This window comes from Rousettus aegyptiacus, unplaced genomic scaffold (genome assembly GCF_014176215.1).
Source record: "Rousettus aegyptiacus isolate mRouAeg1 unplaced genomic scaffold, mRouAeg1.p scaffold_m13_p_17, whole genome shotgun sequence".
NCBI classification, from domain to species: Eukaryota; Metazoa; Chordata; class Mammalia; order Chiroptera; family Pteropodidae; genus Rousettus; species Rousettus aegyptiacus.
Genome location: NW_023416292.1, coordinates 23,467,104 through 23,487,350, shown reverse-complemented (window position 1 = coordinate 23,487,350; position 20,247 = coordinate 23,467,104). Strand labels below are relative to the sequence as shown.

General features: G+C 51.0%; 2 protein-coding genes and 1 long non-coding RNA gene across 8 annotated transcripts; 2 read left to right on the top strand and 1 right to left on the bottom strand.

The window, feature by feature from the left end:
• Position 1: 1 nt before the first annotated feature.
• Positions 2-3,083, top strand: NIT1 (nitrilase 1). Of its 3 annotated transcripts, none has more exons than XM_016134051.2 (7): positions 2-99; positions 636-731; positions 979-1,233; positions 1,319-1,422; positions 1,852-1,985; positions 2,140-2,265; positions 2,528-3,083. In XM_016134051.2, coding segments are annotated over exons 1-7 (984 nt in total). In that variant the 5' UTR covers positions 2-97; the 3' UTR covers positions 2,795-3,083. The 3 variants fall into 3 exon arrangements, with proteins under 3 accessions (XP_015989537.2, XP_015989538.2, XP_015989539.2); XM_016134052.2 differs by having other exon boundaries at positions 36-129; XM_016134053.2 differs by lacking the exon at positions 2-99 and adding an exon at positions 164-320.
• Positions 3,084-3,296: 213 nt separating this feature from the next.
• DEDD (death effector domain containing) lies at positions 3,297-12,402 on the bottom strand. 4 transcript variants are annotated; one of them, XM_016134056.2, is made up of 5 exons: positions 12,261-12,402; positions 5,540-5,926; positions 5,313-5,420; positions 4,913-5,059; positions 3,297-4,456 (listed from the first exon to the last, which is right to left on the bottom strand). In XM_016134056.2, exons 2-5 carry the CDS (start codon positions 5,862-5,864, stop codon positions 4,080-4,082), a joined length of 957 nt encoding a protein of 318 aa, XP_015989542.1. In that variant the 5' UTR covers positions 5,865-5,926; positions 12,261-12,402; the 3' UTR covers positions 3,297-4,079. The 4 variants fall into 4 exon arrangements, with proteins under 4 accessions (XP_015989542.1, XP_036090640.1, XP_036090641.1 ...); XM_036234747.1 differs by having other exon boundaries at positions 5,540-5,946; positions 12,261-12,372; XM_036234748.1 differs by lacking the exon at positions 12,261-12,402 and adding an exon at positions 12,103-12,175.
• A 316-nt stretch (positions 12,403-12,718) lies between these two features.
• LOC118612866 lies at positions 12,719-19,234 on the top strand. The gene is made up of 2 exons (XR_004955194.1): positions 12,719-15,273; positions 17,283-19,234. It is a non-coding gene; the product is annotated as an uncharacterized LOC118612866 (long non-coding RNA).
• The last annotated feature ends 1,013 nt before the right edge of the window (positions 19,235-20,247 follow it).

Sequence of the window (20,247 nt, the reverse complement as noted above, 5' to 3'; positions counted from 1 at the left end):
GTCACTTCCGGCCTCGGCGTCCGCCTGCGCGCCCGGCGCCCCCGCCTGCGCTCGTCCCTGCGCCGCGGGTCCCGCGAGCGGCCGTGGCTGTAGCTCCATGTAGGCCCTACCCCCGTCCCGCCGGCTGCGGTGAATTCCCTCTGCGGACGGCACCCCGGGAGAGGCGGGGGGGACGGGCGAACTGCAGCGCGGGGGCGCGGGGCGGGGTCCGGGCGCCGAGCCCCCCGCCCACCACGGGGCGCTGGGAGCGAGGGAGGGCGAGCCTCCCCCGGAGATCCTGCGCTCGGGCGGGACTGTGCTGAGTCAGTGCAGCGGCGCAGGTGCGCGGGCAGGAGGCGCGGCGGGGGGGGGGACCCAGGAAGTTCCTCGGAGGTGACTCGAGGTGCAGAGACGTCCGGCAGGGGACAGGGCCTCGGTTCAATGCGAGATCGCGAGGTCGAGGTTTCCTGCTCCCCTCCTCAGGGTCTCTTCCTGTAACCCATAATTACCCGGAGTGAAGAGCGTTTTGGAGACTTGGGGGTTTTCACTGGCGGGGCCCTGATTCAGTCTCACAGTGTGAAGGGAGAAGTCGGGGAATCCTAGAAATTTATTGCTTTGAGGGAGGGTTTGGTGTCCTGATTTCTCACTTTCCTTAGGCTGGGCTTCATCATCAGGCCTCCTCACCAGCTCTTGTCCCTTCTGTGTCCCAGACTCCGCGTACCTCGACTCTCTGTGTTTTGTGCTCAGCCCAGGTAACATGTTCTGTTGGATTCTTAATACCTGTCACGTAGCAGATGCTCTGTAAATGTTGGCCATACGGATGACGGGAAACAGTGGGGTACTAGCCATCACAGAGCATTTTATTGGTGGGTCGTTGTGCCTTGTAGCAGCAGAATCAAAGGGAAGTCCAGCCTTCTTGCCTCCCCATCTGAGCCCCTTATGTTTAAACTTGGGTTTCCCCAAGCTGGGAAGTCTGAGTCCTGTCTGTGCCATTCACAGGTTCAAAGCCATGGCTGTCTCCTCTTCCTCCTGGGACCTGCCCCTGGTGGCTGTGTGCCAGGTAACATCGACGCCAGACAAGCAGCAGAACTTTAAAGCGTGTGCTGAGCTGGTTCGGGAGGCTGCCAGACTGGGCGCTTGCCTGGCTTTCCTGCCTGAGGCATTTGACTTCATTGCCCGGGACCCTGCAGAGACTCTACACCTGTCTGAACCACTGGGTGGGAAACTTTTGGGAGAATATATCCAGCTTGCCAGGTATCAAGGGGAGAGGGACAGGTACTTTGTTGGGTCGTGTCTCTGGACTGCGGATGTGAGAAGTGTCAGTGTCCCCTCCCCCCAGGGAATGTGGACTTTGGCTGTCCTTGGGTGGCTTCCATGAGCGTGGCCAAGACTGGGAGCAGACTCAGAAAATCTACAATTGTCATGTGCTTCTGAACAGCAAGGGTGAGACCTCATAACTCTAGCCCACCTCTTCCTGGGCTCTTGTGCATAAACTAAGATTCTCCAGAATTTTTTTCAGTGAGGGGAGGTGGGAGTGTCCCTACTCCTGCTCTTGGCCTGTGAACTGTCTCCTCCTCAGGAGGAGGGAGCCTACTGGGCTTCCAGAGCAGCGGTCCCCAACCTTGTTGGCACCAGGGACCAGGGCTCCTGTGAGAATCTAATGCCTGATGATCTGAGGTGAAGCTGAGGCGGTGATGCTAGCGCTGGGGAGCGCTGCAGATACAGATGAAGCTTCGCTCGCTCACCCGCCACTCATCTGCTGTGCGACCTGGTTCCTAACAGGCCGTGGACCAGTACCAGTCCACAGCCCTGTGGTTGGGGACCCCTGTTCTAGAGCAGCAGCACCAGGTTTCCTTCTCCCGCTTACTCTAGGGTCAGTCATGGCCACGTACAGGAAGACGCATCTGTGTGACGTAGAGCTGCCAGGGCAGGGGCCTATGCGTGAAAGCAACTCCACCATGCCTGGGCCGGGTCTCGAATCACCTGTCAGCACCCCAGCAGGCAAGGTGGGAATGTGAAAGGGTGAGGGGGGAGGGGAATAGGAATCCTGTGACTGGGTGATAGAAGGTAGAAAGCCCTAAGGAGTAGGGTAGTGGGGGTGTGACCAGATGCTGTGACAAACAGGATAGGGGGCTAAGTAGGCTGTCTTTTCCATTCCAGATTGGTCTAGCTATCTGCTATGACATACGGTTCCCCGAACTCTCTCTCGCATTGGCTCAGGCTGGAGCAGAAATACTTACCTACCCTTCAGCTTTTGGATCTGTAACAGGCCCAGCCCACTGGGAGGTAAGAAGATACCTCTTCAAAACACACACCCTGTCTTACTCTCCTCTTCCCCCAGCCCTTCCAGTTGAAAGACTTTACCCCTCCCAACGAGTGGGAAGATCCATTTCCTAGATTGCTGCCTTAACTCTCCTATGTTGTAAATCATTCCCAGGCAATTATCAGAGTGGCCACTAGAGGTAGACTAGCCTGCCGTGTCCACTGCCTGCCACTTCCTACCAGCAGCTAGGTGAATGGGCGTGGACACAAATCTCCTTATCCCCAGGTGCTGCTGCGGGCCCGTGCCATCGAAACCCAGTGCTATGTCGTAGCAGCAGCCCAGTGTGGGCGCCACCACGAGAAGCGAGCAAGTTATGGGCACAGCATGGTGGTGGACCCCTGGGGGACAGTGGTGGCTCGCTGCTCGGAGGGACCAGGCCTCTGCCTTGCCAGAATCGACCTCAGTTACCTACGACAGCTGCGCCAACACCTGCCTGTGTTCCAGCACCGCAGGCCTGACATCTACGGCAGTCTGGGTCAGCCCCCATCCTAAGACTTTTGACTTTGTGAGCTGCTGTTGCGGTAATGTTGGGGCAGGACCCGGGTGCGGCCCCTCACTCACTTTGAGAACCTTGGCTCAGCTTCTTGGGAAAGGTGAAACTCACCTGAGCTCACATTTCACTTTCAGAAAGGTGGAATTTTATATTGTCACTGTTTATTTCATGAAAACTGAAATTATGCTGAGGGGTGAGCACTACTGGCATTGAAAAAAATAGAATCATAAAGTCTGTGTCTGGACACCTCCTTTGGGAGCTGAACTGTACCAGCTGGACCAGGTGCCACCTGTAGGCCTCCTGACTCATTCCACGTCTCCCTACCTAAGTAAAAGTGCAACACTCAGTGCATGTCCCGGCTGGAGTGCTCCCAAGCCTGGGAGCGGGGGTAGGGGCGAGGGTGGAGAAGGGAGGGAGGAGGCAGGAACTGATACTGAATTACATCGCGTTCACCTACAGTGCCCTTTGCCCAGGCCAGAAGGATGCAAAGGGGAAAAGGGCTGCAGGGTATAGTATTTATTTTCACTTGAACATGAAAGGAACGGGTCACACTCCCCCTTCCCCTTTCCAGGGGGAGTGTATTTTACTCAGCAACCTCTGCCCCACCCACCCTGTGTGTGTGTGCGTGCACCCACCATAGCTGGGAGGGGTGGTGGGCTGACCAGTCCTCTTAACCGATCTTCCCTTGAAGAGGGTCTAACAAAGGGGAAGAAGGGGGCCACAGCAGGCAGAGGTTTTGGCTGTGGAACAGAGAGACGAGACAGCAGCACCAGGGCCAGGAGAGAGTGGAAAAGGGCACAGCTTCTTTGTTTTTAAAAAATTCTTATAATTTGGGGGAGGGTGGTGAGTAATTTCCAAAATACACTTCGGAGTCCTACCTTCCACACAGCTCCCTTCCTCACAGCCCTTTGGTTTCTCAGACAAAACTTAGGAGCCCTCGTACAGCCAGGAGCCCCGGGAGCCCCTCAGTGCACCCCAGCGCAGAGCTCGCTTCCATCCCTTCCAAGACCAGGCCCTGCAGCCGTTGCTTCTCCCTACATGCCTCACGGTTCAGTGGCAAGGTGGCTGTAGACACGTCGGGGTGAGTGGAAAGGGACACGGGGAAGCCCAGGCACATGGGTGCAGGGAGGGGTGGGGAACACCACTTCCATGTCGTCTTTTCCTTAAAAAAAAAAAAAAAAAAAAAAAAGGCAGGGTGTGACTGGTTGGAAGGGTAGAGAACGAACCCCAGGACAGTATGTACGCTCCCGAGGCGAGTGCTGGGGACAGTCCCATGAGGGGAGGTCAGGGCAATGCCTGCAGCATCAAGTTCCTCAGGAGTTTCTGTCGGCCCAGCTCGTAGTCCTCCTCGTCCACATTCACCAGCAGCTTGATGGCTTCATGGCCCACAGCCTGCTTAAGGGAGTCTGTGATGAAGACACCTTTGAGTGCCTCTAGCAATGAGCCGTTGATGTAGTCGCGCCAGAATGCGTCGAGGTAGGTGAGCTCGGAGAACTTGATGTCACAGATGATGGAGCCCAGGTCCCGGGACTTGAGGATGGTGTTGGCCTGGTTGAAGCGCTCAAACTGGCGCTCGAGGGGGTCCTGCTTGTTGGAGAAGACGTTGCCCTGCAGCGCGGTCTCGTGCTGGCAGTACTCCGCGCGGACCCGCAGCCGGATGTCTGCGGAGGGAGACGCACAGGCGGCTGCGCTGAGGGGCGAGCGCGGCGGCCGCTTCCCCGCCGCAGCCCCAGGACTGGCGCTCTCCCCGGCGCCTGGGCAGCCCCGGCCTGAACGCCGCAGGCCCCCGGAACGGGCTGTGCCCAGGCCAGACGCCCCGTCGTGAACAAGCAGCGCCTTGCTCCAAGGGGCCATTTCCCTAATCAACGGGTACAGCTCACTTCAGTGCCCTACCGTGACCTGCTTCCCCCTGCAGCGAGGACGTCACAACAGCACCCTCTGACTTAGTGTTAACTAAAGGCACTTGAAACATATCCTGCCACCAAGCTGGAGGATGCAGCCCCCCGCCCCCCCATCGACAGCCGCTCTGCCTCACTCCGCAGCAGCTGAGGGAGCCCCACACCGAAGGGCACCCTGGCAGCCCTCCACGGCCCTCTGCAACCCGGGACCCTCCTCACCACATGTCTGCTTTTCCTTGGGATCTGGTGTCACCGACTTCCGGCGCTTTCGCTGGCTCCCAAGTGTGGCTCGCCCTCGAGCTGGCCTCTTGCTACACATCTGAGGGCCCGAAGTGGGGCAGCACACCACAGGGTAGTGGGGAGGCACTGACCAGGGGGCAAGGGGAGAAGTCAGAGGACATGCGGAAACAACTCAGAGTTGGCACGGAACGCGGTGCCCACGCCGTGACCTGGAAGGACACTGGAAACGGTCGCAGGACCTACCTAGGTGACGCAAGAGCATCGCCTACGGGGGTGGGGGCGGGACCCGGTCCTTTCACTGACGCCGGAAGGCTGGGCACATGAGGACTCCCACGTCCCCTTCCCTGATTACGGCCCTTAGGGGAGTACCCCACCTCACCTGTTTTAGGGGGCTGGGTAGGCCTCGGTTCTGGATCGCTGAGGGCTCTGGGGGTCACGTAGCGAATTGAAGTCTCCTCCAGATACTTGTCTACAAGGTCGGGGCACACTATAGGGGAGAGGGAGTCATTCGAGAAGGCACACCCCTCCCTCCTGGTCCCCCCGAGGTTGGTGCCTCCTCCAGCAGGCACCTGTCCCCGACCCCGGCGCCCCGCCGCACGCCCTCACCAGCCCGCCTCCTCTTGAGGGTGACGTAGGGCAGCAGGTCGTGGCGTGTAATGATGCGCAGCAGCTGCAGCACCTGGCGGAAGTTACTCTCGTCGCAGCGGCCCTGGCGCTCCAGTGCCAATAAGAAGTCACGTCCATTTCGGATGAGGCCACGCTCGTGGTCATCAATGACGTCCACGAAGAGGAAGGACAGGACGCGCACGTCTCTGTGTGTCAGGTGGGTGCCCACGATGTCGAACATGCGGTGCAGGCTGTACAGCCCGTGCTCCTGCACCCCGCGCTCCTCCGGCCACGCCTGGCTCGCCCGCCGCTTCAGGCCTGCCATGCTGGGCTCAGGTGCACACCGCCTCCCAGAAGCCCTGCTCAGCGGCGGCAGTCCCCACCACACTGCGAGGAGGAGGAAGGGGCTGTGAGCCAGTCAGTGGCAAGAACTGGTCTTACACATTCCTTTATTCCTGGTGCCAACATAGCGCCCGGCACCCTGCAGTGCTCAGTAAATGTCTATTAAAAATAAAGCCTATAGTTTTCATGTCCAACCGACGCTGCCCTAAGTCCAGATCCTATCAGAGAAACATAGTCATGTCCCCGCAGTGAGAACGTTACACTCACCTGGAGGGCTACATGCTCATGGGAGTCGCCATTAGACTTCACCCTGACCGAAATACTGCTTTGTGCCCCTGCCCAACCAGCCCACCTCTTAAATGTTGGCAAACCAAGTAGAGAATTCACTCAACTCTAACGTGGACGCTGTAGCAAATAAACTTAGGGGCTGACAGGAGGGAAACGGAAAATATTGAGGGCAAGAATGTTTCAATTCTGCTTGTGTCATTAACAAGCTGTGTCATTGTCACCGTAAGCAAGTCTCTAAACTTCAGTCTCACTGCCCCCAACTACGAAACAGGGATGAAAGAAACTACTCAGAATTGTTAAGAATCTAAAGAGAAAATGCGTGTGAAATCATTGCTAAACCCTTAGATAAACTGTCGCAAAAGACATTTCAAAGAAATAAGTACCCTTGACCTCTGCGGCCCAGCCTCATCCCTCCAAAGCCTATCCTTAGGTTCCCCACAATCCAACTCCAGAAGCATAACTGCTCAGATTAATCAGTGACATTCACCCAAAAACACGGACTTAAATCCAGACTTGGCTAAGCTCCTATGTTGCGCATCCTTGTAATTCTGTCCCACTAGTACTGGATGTTCACACAGCTTCTGGCCACACCACCTTCCGACCTTTCCTCGTGGTGGTAATTTATCACCCCCGTCAGTGACCGATCACAGCCCTACGTTCATTTGGCACTTGGTTCGCAGAGTTCTTCCATCCTGGATCCAGCCAATAACCAATCCTCAAGCCCGGCAACTCTTACCTCCACTCCGGTCACATACGTCCTGCCCACAGTGTATGGGGGCTGCTTATCCCTGCAAGAGGTGTAGAGAATGTACTGCTCCACCCTCTGGCCGCAACCTGCAGCCTCCCAATCAATTAGAAAGTCCTGTTGATGCTATTTCTAAATATTTCCCAAACCTGCCTCACCTTCCCGCCGCCACTGCCACTGGCCCGGTTCGGGTCCCAGCTGTCTCTCACCTAGACTTCCACAGCAGCTTCTCCAACAGCTTTCTTTACCATCAATCTTAACCCACCGAAACCCACCCCACACCCAGCTGAATCGGCGATCTGAAATGAAGAGCTGGCCACATCACTTTTCTGCTTAAGACCTACCTACGGCCCACTCCTGACCTATAAGAATGCTCCAAACTCCTTACGTGACTCACCAAACCTTCCAAGATCAGGTCCTGCATACCTTTACAATCTCATGACCCACTTTTTATTCTAACTTTATCAGTTTGTTTATAATTCACACACGTCACGCAAGTCATTCACCTGCACTTTCTTCTGGTTGTTCCCTTTGCCCGAATCCGTCTTCCTTCTACTCCACAGCCCATCCCATCCTTTCTGATGGCTGACTCCTACTCTCCCTTGAAGAATCAGCTCAGATGCCGTCTTCAAACCCATTCTCTACATCTCATGCAGGGATAAGCAGTCCTCCTCTGTGGTCCCATGGAACACCGCACATACATCCTTTAAGCCACTTATCAACGTGTACTAAAGTCATCTGTGCACTGCTTATCCCACGAGCGCTTACTCATACACAGGGACTGTTATATTCATCTTCACATGGCTAGCCTAACAACGGATATCCAAGAGACCTTCACAAGCAATGTCAATGAAGAAAGAAACTCACGGAAGTCCAGGAGCGAGGGGACCTCATTAAAAACAGACCCAGGCAACTCAGTTACCATGCACACACTCCACCTGGCTACAGCCTCCTACACTCTGTGGACTACCCACAGCCACTCGGCAACGAGAGGGGTGGTTCTGTCCACTTTCTACACCAAGAGACTGAGTCTAGGCTACGGAGAGACAAGCTACTTCAGAAGGGCTGAGCTGATGGGGCTCAGTCAACTGAGGAGCAAGCAGGACCTGGTCCCCTCTTCCTCCAGGACCCTAAAACACAGAGAGACACATACCTCAAGAAAAGGGACGGCCCACCCTGGAATCACAGGGACCAGTGCCAGGGGTCCGACATGTGGCCGTCGGGTAACGAACTCGGATGCCGCAGGGCAAACAGCTGGACGCTATGCGACAGGCAGCGCCTCCCCGCCTCCCTCCTCACAGCACAGCCCAGGGCGCGAAGGAGGGGCTGCAGGGAACAAGCTCCCGCTCGCGGCGGGCAGCACCGGCCAAGCCCCTCAGAGCCCGACGGCCTCTCCCTGTGCCCCATTCCACCTGCTCCGCGTGGCCAGCTGTTGGTTATGAGGGTCCCAGGAAAGCAGATGGGCTCCAGAGCTGCCTAATTCAAACAGTCCTGACTATGATCCTCAGGAAATGAAAAAACATTGTCCCCATATAACTGGCCACTAAAAAACCAGGCAGAATCCAGGAAAACACCATGGCCCTAACTTCATCACTGGATATGACGCCACAATGGGCCTCAGCCCTCTGCAGTTAACCCCCTGCATTTGAGGGGAAAAACAAAGTCTCTGGATTCCCAGGCCAGGCCATTCCCGGTGCCAGAAATTATCCGAGCTTCTAGGTCAGTGGTTCTCAACCAGGGGCACTTTTGCCTCCTGGGGGACATTCGGCAATGCTTGAGACATTTCGGATAGTCATTGCAGGGGGTAAGGGTGCATGTGACCAGCATGCAGTGAGTAGAAGCCACGGATGCTGCTAAACACCCTACAATGCACAGGACACTCCCCATGACAAAGAATTATTCAACTCAAAATGTCAATAGTATTAAGGACAAGGCACTCTACCCTATGTGAAACATGACTGTCAAAAAGAATAGAAACAGCAAGTCACTTTCCACCCTAGATGTGGAGAAGGAAGCCATCAATCCCTCCGACCCAAACCCATCAAACAATATTCCAGAAGAAAAGGAAAGCCAGTCAGATACAGACTCATTTCACTTAAGTGTCCAGCTGGCACTTAGGAGTTCCGACCTGCTACCACCTCAGCCTCTCTAACACCTGCTGTTCCGGTCAGGTGACCAGCAGGGGGTAGGGCCACCCTCCCTTCTGCCCATCCCAGGAGGTCTACTTTGACCTAGTTCAGTGCCATCCTCTGCAAGATGAACAAAAAGGATCCCGTGCGCATCCCTCACAGCCATCATTCAAGTCCGAAAACCAGACCCATGGCAGACCCTTCCTGGTTAGGCTGCTGATCACACTTGGATTGCTTATTCAACGAAGCAAAATGGAGAAAGGGCCAGTGTTTCCCAAAGCCATGTTCTGGGGAGAAATGTCAGGAGGCAGACATGCAGGCTAATAGGCAGCCCTCCCCACTTACTTACCATCTAGGATGCTGAGTTCACTCACTCAGCAATCCAGATGGGGTTCCAAGTTCAGAATTACAAGAATATGGCCAACTTCCTCTTAAACCAAAATACACTCGGCTTTCTGTGGCAATGAAGTCAGAGAGCCAAGAGGACGCTACCAGAATAGTGGGGAGAATGTACCCTGTCTGAACAGAAGACGAGCAAAACCCTGAGTCTCGGGGTCTGAAATGATGCCAGACACCAAGAGACAAACACTCTGGTAAACACGAGTCCTGATCTCGCTGACTGGTTTGAGTCCATTTGAGATCCTGAGTCCCAGGTTACGGTTTCTCCGAAAGAATTCTTTACTCTGATGAACTGCTGCATTTCCTAGAGTTGATCAAGCCTGTTTATGTGTTTGTTTGCTTTAGGGACATACAAGCCAGCCGAGGACCAATGGACAGTCTACACGTATCTACGAGATTTTTTGACTGCTTGTTTTCTATCAGGTTTCTACTTCCAAGCAATGTCTAGTCTCATCCCAAGCAGGAATATCTGTATTTCCACGGAACTAGAAGTCTCTGACTCTCAGAAGCCCTCAGAGAGGAAGTCGTGGGGAAGAACTAAAAAAAGTGATGTCTTGGAACTTGAAATAAAAACATGGAAAACCTTAAAGATGGCTAAGAGTAGATAAGGAGATTTCTTGCTGGTGGGACAGGGAAAGTGTAACCAAATACCTGAAGTCAGAATTACACAGTATGTTTTCAAAAGAAGGGTTCCAGGAACCCTAACCAACTAGAAGAAAGCGTACGCTGCAGGAAAGCCTTCCCATGGAAGGTGCCTCAGCAACCCTCCAAAGGCCACAAGCAGTAGACACCGTGCTAGAGGACAACATCCCATATGCTAAAAAAACATCTCTCTCAGAGCTGACCAAGAGGACTGGACAATAACAAAACAAAGCTGGGGACTTAGCCCAGGGCATCTAATTTCTGCTCCTTTCCTTCCTACCTCCCTCCCTCCAGCTACCTGAAGAGACAGTGGCTGCACTCCCTTTGGGAGGTGAAGACTCCTTTTGCCTGGCATCTATCCCATTACTGGGCTCACCCCAATACACTTCCCACGCCATGTCCATTCCCTTCCATTGTTTGAAAACAATGAAAGAAGTTCCAGACTTACCTCTGCAAGAAACTTAATTTCCCAGGTCTCTTTCTAGCACAAGGTTCAAAGCCAGAAGAACAAAAATAAGGGGGGAGGGAAAGTCAATTTTCGAGCTTTATTTTGGAACCTCGAAAGCCCAAAGAGTTAGTTGATCTCAGCTGCAAAAATACAAGGATAAGTCTAAAGCCATTGTGATGGAAATAACCTACTCCAAGCTAACTAAGAGAACTCACCCCACAGAAGTCCTCAGGCTTCCCTAACTCCACTAGCCAACTCACGATGTTAACTCCAAGGATCTCCAGCCTCAATGGCTCATGGCAAGAAAAGGTCCCAGGTTCAACGACCTGTGGGAGAAAGAACTACCCTTTGATACCTTCTCAAGGGACTAATTCCTTACTAGACTCACCTATTTTGTTACAGTATAACTGCCAACTTTCATTTTAGGAAGACCAGGGAGGAAAGTGGTTACAGCCAAAGAAGATACTTTCTTTACATCAATCGCTTCACTTATCAGACCAGAACCAACCTACGAATTCTGTCTTCACTCTTTCCCTTACCTAGCCCACAGTGAGAACGGGGTACCCACTGGGGCAGCAACCGCATTCCTCCCGGGGACATGTCTGTATATGAATGCTGACCCCTCCCCCTTCTAGCACCCAAACAGTAAAATAAGGGTCTGGAAACTAGCACCCATTTACTCAACAAGCCTGGCTGCTCAATGCCGTCCTGCGTTTTCTGTTCCCTTTCTCAGACTTCCAGAGCCGCCGCTTCATCACACAAGGCTCCAACACAGCACTACCGTTTCCCTATTCTTGCACTGCCAAAAACTAGAAAACTCCTTTACTCCTACACACTCCCGCGACACCCGCTTCCCCATTTCCCCTTCTTTTCGTGACCAGGAAAAAACAAGGGAGAAGGAAGCTGGGGAGCCTCTGAAAGCAGATCCAGTTGAACCCTCATCCAACTCCAGTTCTCCAAACCCACATGACCGTTCCCGAACGCCCTTCCCACCCTATTAAAAGCTAAAGGCCTGGCGATTAGAATTCGCTGCAACTGATGCTGCTTAACTCTGCTCTCTTCCTTTCCACAGGAAAGGGAGCCCCGTACCCTGTCACCGTGCAGCGCCACTGTCCTGTCTCCCATCCCGTCCCCTCCGTTCCAAACTTTCCTCCTAGTCTCTCACTTTCCCCAGGACCTCGGCACACCGACGCGCCCCCCACTCCCCAAACCTCTGATCCTCCCGCAGGCCCTTCCCCCTCCCACCTCCGACCCCACACTTTCAAAACCCCAGCGTCTGGAGTCCGAGCCGGTCCTCTCCCTCCTCCCCCCGAACCCTCGCCGAGCCCAGGCCCCGTCGCAGCGCCGGCCCGGAGCCCTCCCCCTTCTCACCCTCAGCCTCGCCCAGCCCTCCGACCCCGGCCAGGGGCGCGCAGCCCACTGCCCCCCGCGGCCCCCCGCACGCCCCGCGCGCGGCCCGGCCCCGGCCCGTGTGCGCGCCCCTCCCCACGGCCCGGGCCGCCGCGCCGCCCGGCCGTCGCCCCCGGCGGCCACCTCCCCGCACGCCCCCTCGGCCGCGCCCCTCCCCCACCTGGCAGCGTCCCGTCACCGCCCGCTCTCGCGGTCCTCGGGCTGGACGTCGCCACCGCCGCCCCCTCCACTTTCCTTCCCCGAGCCCTCTGCGGCCCGCCCGGCCCCGCCCCGTCCCGCTCGGTCCCCCTCCCCACTCCCGCCGCCCCGTCGCCTCACCCTGGGCTCAGGCTCGGCGCCGCCATGTTGGATCCATCCGCGCCGCTCCCCGACCGTCTCCCGGCGCCGCATCCGGGATCCTGCCGCCGCCGCCGCCGCCGCCGCTGCCGCCGCCGCCGCCGCCGCGGGCGTGGGGCAGGGGGGTGGGGAAGGGAGGGGAGGGCAGGGGAGGAGAGGGCAGGGCAGGGCAGGGGAGGGGAGAGGCGGGCGGGGGCGGGGAAAGGCTGCGTCCTGAGAGGCGCCTCCGGAACCCGACCGGCTCGCGGAGGCTTCGGGACCATAGTGACTCACGAGCTGCGCGGCCATGTTGGGTGAGGGCAGCCTGGCAGCGGCATTACCCGGGGCGTGGATAGCTTCACTTGGGCGGCGAGAATGCAGGCTGGCGGCCATCTTGCTTTGGGGCAAACTGGCAACGCAAGGGTTTCTGGACTGACGGCGGCTTCGGAACCGCGGTAAGCTGTGGGAGAAGTAATATGCCCTAGTGTGGAAACGCTGGTGGCGCCGCAGCTGCCCGGTGGAGACTTCAAGACCCACTGAAAGACGGACTGGGGGCCATGACGCATAAGAGCGAAATATTACGGGGTCTGATTGCCTGCGAACTTGGGGGAAGGTTCGTGATCTGGACTTGACCTTTGCTCTGAGCTTCCTGGTAACCCGGACGTTCAGTAACCCTGGGCCCGGAGCATGACGCGCTGTCTAGATGCTCTCTCGGATTTCACTCAGCATTTGCCTTTTGAGCACCCGCTTCCCGAAGGAAGCGTCGCCTGAGCTGAATTCTGGACCGTTAGGAACTGGGGCGGAGGGCCGGGACGTTCTGGAGCTGCCACCAGCCTGGTGTGGTTAAAAGAGGTAATGAGGTCTGTGAGATGTGGGAGACCAGACGACGCAAGGCCTCGTAAGTTAGTTGATTTAATCCTAGGAGCAATGAGTAGGCTTTGAAGATTCTTAGTGGAAATGTGAACGGTTATATTTGCATTTTAGAAAGATCACTGGTCGCAGTGGGGAGAATGGACTGGAGGGGACGAAGGTAGAAGCCAGGAGAACAGTTGGAAGCCTTTATCCAGGCAAGAGGTGGCAGTGGTCTGTCCCATAGAAGGGAAAAAATAGATTGGAGAGGGAGAAATCCGATATATTGTGCAGTGTTCTGATTGGGCAGTTGGGGCATGATCGTGGCATTTTTTGTTTTGGTGGAGAGAATGAGTTTTAGGAGCCTGTGAGTTATCCATTAGATAATGGCATATCAGATGATATGGGCTAGGAACCCAAAGAAGGGTTTGATGGAGGGGTGTGCGCGTGTGCATGTGAACATCCATGGTTGTTGAAGCCATGGAAGTGAATAAGATGGCCTAGAGAGGAATACTTGCATTTAAGGGATCAGATGAAGGAGGGAAGTCGAAAAGAGGACACTGAGGGGAGCAAAGAGAAAGGAAAGAAGGAAACCAGGAGAGAAGCATCAAGGAAACTGGTCAGGTCAGATGCTAACTGAAATGTGCCCATTGGATTTCGCAACGAGGAAGTCATTTAGTTATTTTGGAGCATGCTGTTTTAGGGATGTGGATCAGACACCAGAGCGAGGTAAACTGAGCGACTGGAAAGGCACAGTGTATAAATATAAGGACAGTGTTTTCGTGGTGTTGACTGTAGAAAGACTAGCAGTAGGATGTAGCATAAGGGAGAATTCTGAAAAAGAGAAGCAGTTTTAGGAGACTGGGAGACAGCCAGATGGAAATGGTAGCCGAATATACAGATCTCAACACAGGAGAAGCATATGCAAAGAAAAGAAAGGAAGTGCAGAGCGGTACATACGGCACGTGTACACGGTCATTAAAAAATTAACCAGGAAGAGTGGGCCTGGGAGGGATGACACACTTTTTTATTTTGGCCCCAACTTACACTGTTTAAATTTGTTTTATTGTATGTATATATTGCTTTTATAGAAAACTATTTCTTGAAAACTCCACTGATATATAGGCCAGAAATTCTGAATCGAGAACATTTCAGTGCTTGTTGGAGCCACAGATTCAGATACGCTCCCCAGAGAACAGAAGAGGACTAAGAAAAGTGCTCCGGGGAATTCCATCACTTAAGGCACAAACAGAAGAGCCTTTGGAGAATCTTTGAAAAGGAACAGCCAATGAGGAAGAATAAAAACTCGGTAATGGTTGTTACGGACTCAAAAGGAAGTGTTTCAAGAATATGGAAGTTGTCAAAAGTGTCAGGTGTCTCCAGAGAGGCAGCTAACAGGAAGGGCGCTTTTAGTTCCAGATCCTTGGCGTAAAGGTCAAAACTTTCCTCCAAGTATCCTGTGGAATCCGACATCCATGCTGTTCCACCCTGTGCGTCATGGCCTCAAGTCCGTCTTTCTGGGCGTTTTGAAGTCAGCAGCAGCCAGCTCAGGCACCACCAATGTTGCCGGACTTGAGAATATTACCCTCTTTCTTCCCTTATCTCGTCCCTGAACCTGCTGTCAAGAAAAACCTGTGTTGCCAGAAATGATGACGTTAAGGAATTGAAAGTAGGAGTATAAGTTGGAGTTGAGAAGGACAAAAACTAACTAGGGATCACATGGAATTCCATAAAACCACGCAGAATGGTAGGGAGAGTTGGCACAGAGAGGGCTGTTCAGTAGGTGCTGAAATCCTCCATAAGCATGAACACTAAAGGTAGCAGAGCCAAAGGGCATGAGCTTAACAGAGGGAAGAGATTTTGGAAGAGGAGGGACATGCATTTGTCTGAAAGCAGCAAAGGAGAGCAAGAGGAGGGGTGATTCCCAGCTACCATTTCCTACTTTTGAAGGTTGAAGGTTGTTCATTAGAAAAAGCCCCAAATTTCTACTCCACCCATTTCCCCCACACACACCCCCTGGCTGTTTGTAAACAGCCTCCCCTATATTATCATTTTATTCACAGGTTGTTCCCCAGTTCTTCCTGGAGGGAGAGTCACTGAGACGGAAGTAGCTGTGTCATATAGAGGAGGGTGTGCCCCACAAAAGCCACAGAAAGGGCAGACACAGGTATTTGTTAAGCTAGAATCGTGTTCTCTCCATATCCATATCCCAAAGTGGTTTGACACCAAGCAGTCTTGGACTCGTGGTCGTGATTCTCTTCCATGACCACCCCTCTCCTCTCCAACCCTGAGTCAACCCCACTTAGAGGCTCGCGGGGGGTGGGGGGGCATCCATGCCTTCTCCAGTAGCACAGTATCCAGTTCATTTGTGGTAGCCTGGGGACAACAGGTTGCCCTCTTCACGAAAAGCAGAGAAAGAGCTGGCCTTCCAAAGTAACCCCTCTTCCTTGATAGGATTTAAGGGCTCAATCCTTTTCCCTGGGCCAAAGCTCAACAAAGTTTTACAAATTCCAGACATTGGGACAGTTGTGTGTTCCTAAGCTAATCAGTCCATTCATTCCTGGCTGCATCAGTAGGAATGTTTTCTTGGGTGAGGGGAGTGGCGCGGAAGTTTGCTTTTGACATGAAATCTTGAGGTGTTAATAGGCACTGAAGAGATCGTGATGCCAACAGAGAGAGCCAAGCAGATGGCCGGAGGGGAGGTGGGGAGTGCAGAGAGATGGGCACTCCAGTGGGCTCGCTTCTGTGCTTCAACTAGAAACTTGAGAAACTCCACTGAGAAGATTGAGAACCTGTGCAGGGTTCGCTTGTTCCTCAGAGTCCTCTGCTTTTCCCATCCCTTCCTTCACATCAGTTCCTGTCTTCCTTGGAGCCTCAGCTCTCAGAGACTGGCCCCTTCAGCTTGACCCTGATTCCCATCCTTTTCTGCTTCTCAACACACTCTAATCCCACAATTCTCTCTCTGCCAGATTCTTTAAGCTGACATCCCTCAACTACCTTTCACATGCACCTGTTGGTGCTGCATCCCATGAAATGTTTCTCAACTCACCGTAATTCTCAGTTATTTGAAACCCCTTTTTTCTGTACTTAGAAAAATCTACTTTTTTGTAACTGCCACTTATCGGCCCTTTTTTCTCTTTGGATCAACACATCGTAGCTACATCAGCCCTCGGATAGCTGCCGTGCTCCTAAATGTCAGTGGTAGTGGCCCTGTGAGGTACAGCAGGTCTCTCTTAATCAAAATATGCTTGTCCCAGTCGTGCTGTTCCCCTGACATTCCCTTAAAGAAGCCCATACCCTGTAGCAACCCATTGTCACAAGGATCCTCGTAGCTCTCCCATGCTCATCACTCACTCTGATCCCTGTGTCCCTGCCTAGGCTTTACTCTTTATCCTACGGTGACTTGCTGACCTTACAGTCCCCTCTCATTCTTTGTTCCCCATTAACGCCAAGCTGCTGCAGTTACTCATTTTCACCCAGGCATCATACTGGCTGCTGAGTTCAGTGGAGCTCCGACCTAGCTGTAAGCCCTTAGCTAGAAATCCACTGTCTCCTGGTTTCTGAAAAAAAAGCGCAGAGACCACAGTCGGTCACTGAAAACTAATAATCTGCTGTCCAAAAGGCTCCCGAGCATGTTTGCCTTTGTTCCATCTGCCAGCTCTGCCCCTCACCAATGTGGCTTTAGGCGAGTTCCTTCTTGAGCTTATTTTCTCATCTGTAAAAGTGGCAAAGATAATATCCACCTCATAGGGCATTGTTTTAATGATTATATTAACTAATAAATATGAAGTGTTAACACAGGGCCTAGCTCATTGTAAGTGCTCAATAAATGTTTCCTAATACTCATCTATAATAATTTTCACCAGGTTTCAGAAATTCAGGTTTTTTATAACTGCTCTCTGCTGCCCCCAAGGGGGTGACTTTTTCTATGTCATTGGTCATCCTACAGACCACGACAAAATACAGTCCAGTCTCACCAACCTCACAAGCCAATTAGAGAATTAATCAGTTCTTTGGTTGGTTGTTCAATCCAATAAAAATTAGGAAACATGTTTTTCCTGAAATGAGGATGTTCTGTCTCTATGATGTTCTAGTTTGCTAATTGAGTAACACTAGCAATGAAAGTCATTTACTTAATATATAGTAAGGATTTACTAATGTTATTTACTGTGATAGGCATATATGATAAGATACACATTGGTGAAGAAAACATGACTTCATGGAGCTCACTGTTTAGACAGAGACACTAAGGAAGGAAAATAAAATACATCATGTTAAATTGAGATGAGTGTTATGAAGGAAAAGAACAGAATGCTGTGACAAGAAAACAACACCAGAGAAAGCCTCTCTTCGAAGAGGTGGCATGAAGCTGAGACCTAAAGAACAGCGAGGAGCCGCCCGCTTGCAGGGAATGGGGAGTGTCCTCGGCTGAAGGAACCCCTGCGGAAGGCCAGGAGGCATGGAGTCGTTTCAGGAGACTGAGTCACTTCGTGATGGACCATGTAGGCATCTGAGGAGGACTGCTTTTCCCCCTCATTGCTCATAAATCACTCTAGTAACTGTTCTATAGTGTTACAAAGAATTACTGCAAATGACAAATTATTTTCAAGCACACTTGGAACATTTTTAAACCTGACCATATTGTGCTATAAAGTAAGTTTCAACAAATTTCAAAGGATTGAAATACAAGGTGTTTCTTGCCCTCATTACAGTTAATCTAGAAATCAGTAACAAAAGGTAACTAGAAAGTCCTTATATTTGGAAATTATGAAATCCATTTCTAAATAACCCAAAAATAGAAATCACAATCGGAGTTTGAAAATAATTTTGAACTGAATGATAACAAAAATACTATATACGAAAACTTATGGGATAGGCTTATAGGAAAATTCATAGACTTAAGTGCACATATTAGGAATAAAGAAAAGCTGGAAATTTATGAATTTTGCATCCATCTTAAGAACCTGGAATAATAAATTAAACCCAGAGAAAGCAGAAGGTAGGAAATGTGCACGTAGCGATGTCTGTGAGGGTAGACTTTAAATGTATTGTTTAAGCTGGAACAAAGCCATTTTCATTTAAAAAAAAAAGTACTAGAGGAAAACATGGGATCATTAAAAAATAATAAGCTAGACCATTGTGGTGACACCAGAAGCTGTTAACTCGACATCATATGGAAATTTTCCACATGTGTAAAAATGCTGTGAACAAAATCAAAGACAAATGACAAACTGGGGAAAATATAACCCATCGCAAGTGGCTGATCTCTTTCATTAAAAAAAAAAATCTCATACATCACTGAGAAAAAAAAATGATACTTAAAAAGAAGTAAAGGATATAAACATTTACAGAAAAGGAAATATAAATGGATGCTAACCTGTGAAAATGTATTAAGCCTTACTCATAATGAGAGAAATGGACATTAAAATTGTCTTGAGATTCCATTTCAATCATAGAACTGGCAAAAATAACTTGTTAACACTGACTTTTTTTTTGGGGGGGGGACTTGTCATTTCATATATTGCTAACAGTAATACAAGTTGGCTTAATCTTTGTGGAGGGAAATTTGACAACATTAATAAAAATTTCAATGCACAAATCTTTTGAGGCAATAATATTTCCATATCTAAGTATTTATTACACATGTACAAAATGGCAAGTAGACAAGGTGATTATCCAGGACACTGTTTGTAATAGCAAAAGACTGAATACAACCTAAGCATCCATGAGGGTCTGCTTGAATAAATTATAGCATGAATAAGTCATGAGAAAATGCAGTTTACAGTAACTCTCCAAAGTCTTTTCCCCTCCAACTGTACTAAAGAATAATTGACAAATATAATTGTACATATTTAAAGTGATAATTTGATACACATGTAATGATTTTATATACATGTATTGTGGAATGACTACCAAGATCAAAATAATTAACACATCCATCACCTCACAAAATTAACTTTTTGTTCATGGTGAGAATGCTTAACATCTACTCTAACTTCCAAATATACACTATATTATTAACTATAGTCACCATGCTGTACATTAGATACTCTGAATTTATTCTTATAACTGACAGTTTGTATCCTGTCACCATTTCCCCTCCCCCATCTTCAAAGTCTTAGGACAAATTGCAAAGCCTCATTCCAAATCCCTGCACTGTGTAAGATGCCACTCTGCCTACACCCAAAAGGGACATCTTCATTTCCCCTCGGAGAGAGCGCTCCAGACAGATACCAAAAAGCTTTGCTTTCGCCTTAACCAATATCCAACTTTTAAAGAAAAAAGGTATGCTAACAAAAGACAAAAACCACATCATCTCAATGAACACAGAAAAAGCATTTAGAAAAAAATCCAACATTCATTCATGATTAAAACCCTCAACACTAGGAACAGGAGGGAACTTCCTTAACCTGATAAAGGGCATCTATGAAAAGGCTACAGGTAACATCATATTTAATAAAGACAATGCCCCCCACCCCACCACCAAAAAAAAAAGAAAAAAATCAGAACAAGACAAGGATGTCTGCTCTCAACACACCATCCCACTTTGTACTGGAGGTATCAGCCATTAGAAATGAAGATACAGTATGCTTATCACATTTGTAGATGGACTATAGAACTTGATGATTAATACAATCTGATCCAAAATTACTGCTGCAGGCTGGAATGATTAACGGAGTAAACAAGACATGTAAATTAAAGCCAAACCTAATTCGTTTAGGTTTAAAAACCAACTTCAAGATACAAATTTCTGCATAATTTCTGGCTACTTTCCGTGTGCCCTGCACTAGAGACAAAGACATAACTCCTTAGATGGGTTAAGTCCAGACTAAGAAATGTCTAGGCTAGACTAAGGCATGTCTTCCTGTGACCTCTAGACCCTTTGCCACTTAAGAATTCTCTATCACGATTGTGTTCATTCTTCAGGACCAAGACTATATGTTACATCTGATTCTCCAAGGTTTCCAATAATTATCAGGAGGCCAGTACCCTTCCGCTGGATGACTGCACTGCCCTCGGGCCGATTACGTGGAAGCTAAGGAAGCTTAAACGAAGCGACAGCACGTGAACCGCGCGTTTTAGGAAGCCGGTGCGCAGAACAGTGCCTGCCAGGTCTGAAATTCCAACAACGCTCCAAATT